Source organism: Poromitra crassiceps, assembly GCF_964638095.1.
Source record: "Poromitra crassiceps genome assembly, chromosome: 2".
NCBI lineage: Eukaryota > Metazoa > Chordata > Actinopteri > Beryciformes > Melamphaidae > Poromitra > Poromitra crassiceps.
In genome coordinates, this window is record NC_139624.1 from 15,079,383 (window position 1) to 15,084,646 (window position 5,264).

A 5,264-nucleotide genomic window follows, 5' to 3' on the forward strand; every position below is an offset into this window, starting at 1 on the left:
ACTATGCTGTATCCATTGTTTTCCCCTTCCACCCCTAGACTCTACTTGACTCTACTGTTTTCTACTGGTCTCTACTGTTCTCCATAATTGATTACATTTATAACAGACTATATCATACTCTATGTGCTTCATATATCCATATCGGGTAGGTCTCAACTCATCAATGGACTCTGCTGGCCTCTAGTGTTGGTTAGGGGCAGTAGGGGGCGGGGTGCATGTATGTAGCGTGTTCTGCCTGATGGCTTCATGTCAGTTAGCAGCTCATTAACATAATTAATTTTTCCAGCTTCACATAACTGCTGCTGTATGTGTTCTACTGTACAAAACCTCATCTCTCTCTCTTTACCCAGAATGCCATCTGAGGCCCAGTCTCAGGAGCCTGGGGACAGAGGCCCGCCCCCTCCTGTCACTCGGGCCGGACGCAGCGCCCTGCGGGCCAGAGCTAGCCCCGCCCCTGCCGCTAGCCCCGCCTCTGCCACTAGCCCCACCCCCGAGAAGCGTAGGCGGGGCCGACCGCGCAAAGACGGGAGCAGCGGCCGCTCGGCACCTCCTCCCCCTCCTCCTCCCCCTCCTCCTCCTCCTCCTCCGCCACCACCGCCCAAAGCAAGGAAGAAGTAAGTGAACGCATTAACTGTTTACCATTGAAAAAGTCTTCAGTCTTTAGTTCAGTTTTTAGTCTTCAGTTAATGAGCGTCGGTTGATCAAATTCATTTTCTCCATCCCTACTTCACAGAGTAGTGTAACAGTTGACACCTGCCGGGGGGGAACATACCGTAAAACTTCAAATAGTAGCGTTTATTTTAGTCTCGGCTCCCAGACGTTTGGTGAGCTGCGCCACCAAACGTCTGGGAATTTCACTGTCAGAAACTGTCTGTCCGAGCCCGGCGAGAACCGCCGGCAGCAGACACGCCTACATTTATTATTATAATTTTATTTGGTAGCGGCAATGCCATTTATCATAGTCCTAACACAGAGCATTTAGCTGATATGCTCCAAACAAAATTTATAGCTGTGGTTTATTTTACAATAATGTTTCCTACCCGGAAGTGGTCCGCATGACATCAGCAGGCTCTGTAACGTTAGCCTCGGGAGTCGGGTTTATCGCTGGGGGAAAGACCTCTAGCCGCCGGGGCCGGATGAAACACGTCCTATTAACAGGTTATGTTTGTTTCTAAGTGATTAATATGTTTCTCCGCAAACGCGGCAATGTTTTGCGAGACACGGGTTCTGCATGAGCGTCACTGCCCCCAGAAAGCAGGCCCGCCCACAACACTCATGATTGGTTCTCCGATGCAAGGCTTCCAACAGCGCCACCTAACGTTATGCAAAGATTTAAATAGTAATATTCTCAGTCTTACAGGAGTGAAACGAATTAAGACTGAGGGCTGAGTCTACGTTTATTTACCAAAATGTGTAGCGAGACCCGGCGTCTATTTGGGACCGACGTCTATTTGGGACCTGCGTTTAATTCTTTTTGCACAAAGTTCTTGCTCGGCAAAGATTAGAAATACATATAATATCAAATTGTTTATTTAAACCAGTGATTTCAGGGATGCAAACTAGTCACCTTTAGGATCCCAAATTCTGGCACTTAATTGAATGATTTTGAGTGGTTTAGTGTCTGCCCTGTAGTGATGAGCGGGCTCCCCAGAACCCTGCTGGGTCCAGCGGCCTGGCCCGCCCCGCAGGCAGTCTGGGTTGGCAAATTATGAAAATATCACGGGTGCTGGTGGGGCAGGCTCAGAAACATTATTAAATAATTTAGAATTAGAGCAGTGAAACACGCAGACTAACCCTTTATTAAGACGTGAACTCTCTCTCTCTCTCTCTCTCTCTCACACACACACACACACACACACACACACACGCACACACACACACACACACACACACACACACACACAGTCTGACACACAGTCAGTCAGACAAGGTGAGTCTGAAGCAGACTGCACCTGCTGCACTCTCTATAGCCTACATGGTGGAGTAAAGAAACGCTTCAAATGAGGTAGCCTATGTGCTCTCAAAACAAGCATTTTGCAAGGATTATTTGCTGTAGTTATTATTTGAAGTGTCCATAAACGAATCCCACCGCAAATGTTCTGTTAATAGACTGATCTATTTGTCAACTTTATTGCAACGTGACCAATTGAGAGCGCATGAGGTAATTAAAAGAAATAGGAAAGAATAAGAAGTGTTTCTGTAGCCTAACTGTACCTGCTACCTCCTTTTGAAGACCTTGCATTAATTGAAGAAAGACTGATAATAGCTGAGTTTGTAACGCCGACGAAGCAGAAAGAACTAACGACATGAAAGCAGCCGCGCAACACATCCAGAGCAGTACAACTGTCATCGCGCACGCATGTGAGTGTGTGCACGCATGTGTGTGTGTTTGCGGGCTGCTGGGTTCAGTTGGGTTGGGCATTTTCAGATATTTTAACGGACCGGGCGGTGCGGACTGGCTCCAATGACGGGTCGGGTTGGTGCGGGCGTTAAAAAACCCTGACCCGCCCATCACTACTGCCCTGGTATCGTTCACATTTTCACACTCCATGAATTTGCATCCCTGCAGTGGGTTGCACCAGCTGTGCGTAAGTTGAAACGTAAGCTAGTTTGAGCGTAAAGTCTCACTAAGTCCGAGTTTACGCACTACTAAAAATATTTGGGTTGCACCAAGTGAAATAGTTACAACGTAGGCATAAGTTAGAACTTAAAATTTACACCTACGTCTTACTAGGTGTAAAGTCCTCCGTAAAATAGCAGTTGGCACGGATTGCAACTTGGCACCGTGGTGCATCGTTGTTTTGCGTCCGCAACGCGCTCTCCGTGATCAATTATTACACCCTTTGATATTTATGACTCACGCTTTTGTTTCCCACAAGCTGCAGCACTGCATACAAATTAAAATAACCGCAACAATTTAGCGAGGCAGGATGGTGGTAAATTAGCCTTCAATACTGATGAAGAGCTCACAGATAAACGTTAACAGTAATATGAACCTAAACGAACGTTACTCAATAACGTTCTCATTTGGTTAGTGTTGATGAAATATGAAAGCACCAATGGGCGGTGGGCAACATGTCCTGTTTTCACTCCACTTACTTAAACAACCGTAAATAAACACCGTTTCCACCGTGCTTTTCACTGATTGGTCACAGATACTGTACACGTCATTGTCTGCGACACTATTTTGGTTAGTATGGACTTTACGGTCTACTAGTTAAGATGTACCTTACGTCTCCGTGATGCAACTCAACAAAGACACAACTTTAGTGTCAAACTAACTAGTTTGAACGTAGCAGTTAGTGTGGACTTTACACCCTAACTTAAGACAGAACTTACGTTCAGCTGGTGCAACAGGCTGCTGATGTACAGGCTAGAAACACAGTTGTTCACTTTGAACCAAACCAAACTGCCACCGTTTCACACAGGAGGCGAATAGCAGTCTTTCTGGCTCAGACCTGTAACGTTAGCATCTAGCAGCAGCTAATGTTAGCTCAGTAACCAGCTGCTCAGCACTTATATCAGACAATAGTGTTGTGCATCAAGCAGACTTACCAAATATTTCCAATACATGTCCGGTATAATCCATACTGCCTTTATGATCCGGGGTACGGTGGCGCAGTCGGTAGCGCTGTCGCCTCACAGCTAGAAGGTCCTGAGTTCGATTCTCGCCTGGGACGCTGTGGGCGCTGGAGTTGTGACCCCCCCATATCTTCAGTGCCTACTGCCCAGGTGGGTTATCTCGTCGAAAGGGCCTTTCTGTGTGGAGTTTGCATGTTCTCCCCGTACCCCCCAGGGGGTTCCTCCGTACATAACCCCCGACTAAAAACATGCCGAAGATCGTCATCCGACCAGTGACGACAACATCTGAAGTTGGTCCAATGATGGTCCCCGGGCGCTGGAAAGAAAAAGCGACCACTGCTCCTGGCCTGCCCCCTGGAGGAAAGGACAAGCCTGGATGGGTCAAATGCAGAGGACATATTTCACCGTCAGCATGAGTGTGTGTTGTAGTGTTCGTGTGACAATAAAGACGGGCCCAACGCCCAACTAACGTTAACTTCACCGCAGGACTTGCCATGTTGTCGTTATGGAAACCAGACAGCGTCTCCAGTCGAACACGTTGACTCAATGGCTGAGTTTTGATTGTTTAAGTTGTGCATCATCTGTAGCGTCAAACAATGCAGTATGCATACTTGAAACATGTCGGTTATGTAGAAACAAAGCGTAAAACTGTTTGACGGAGGAGAAAGTAGCCTTCTCAAATCTCTCCTCTCAAACCCGTCCCTGACTGACTGCTGCCAACAACAACAACACACAGTGCCCAGTCCACGTCATTACAGTAAGTGACTGTAAATTCAGTCTGAGCGTAACACAAAAACATACCCCAATCAAAAAATACCCTGCGTCTGATTGATACTGGCGTTTATTTACCAAAACATGTCGCTAGACCCACCGTCTATTTGGGACTCGGCTTTTATTAGAAGTTTTACGGCATATATATTTTTTTATCATTTTGGATGTATTGTAATCCCAAATCTTTCCACGTACCCCCTGCAAGCTGCTCAAGTACCCCTAGGGGTGCACATACACCTTGGTGCACATACCCTTGGTGCACATACACCTTGGTGCACATACCCTTGGTGCACATACACCTTGGTGCACATACACCTTGGTGCACATACCCTTGGTGCACATACACCTTGGTGCACATACACCTTGGTGCACATACACCTTGGTGCACATACACCTTGGTGCACATACCCTTGGTGCACATACACCTTGGTGCACATACCCTTGGTGCACATACCCTTGGTGCACATACCCTTGGTGCACATACCCTAGGGGTGCACATATCCTTGGTGCACATATCCTTGGTGCACATACCCTTGGTGCACATACACCTTGGTGTACATACCCTTGGTGCACATACACCTTGGTGCACATACACCTTGGTGCACATACCCTTGGTGCACATACACCTTGGTGCACATACACCTTGGTGCACATACCCTTGGTGCACATACACCTTGGTGCACATACACCTTTGTGCACATACCCTTGGTGCACATACACCTTGGTGCACATACACCTTGGTGCACATACACCTTGGTGCACATATCCTTGGTGCACATACACCTTGGTGCACATACCCTTGGTGCACATATCCTTGGTGCACATACACCTTGGTGCACATACCCTTGGTGCACACACCCTTGGTGCACATACCCTTGGTGCACATACCCTTGGTGCACATACCCTTGGTG

At 47.4% G+C, this 5,264-nt stretch overlaps 1 protein-coding gene across 1 annotated transcript in view; it reads left to right on the forward strand.

Moving 5' to 3' along the window:
- Nucleotides 1–351: 351 nt before the first annotated feature.
- Nucleotides 352–5,264, forward strand: part of LOC310798517 (histone-lysine N-methyltransferase 2C-like) — a gene marked incomplete at its 5' end in the record, with an annotated part of 164,777 nt that continues 159,864 nt past the window's right edge. The window contains one exon of the mRNA XM_083661052.1: nt 352–499. Within this exon, the coding sequence (XP_083517178.1) occupies nt 352–499 (148 nt within the window). The remainder of the gene's footprint in view (nt 500–5,264) is intronic.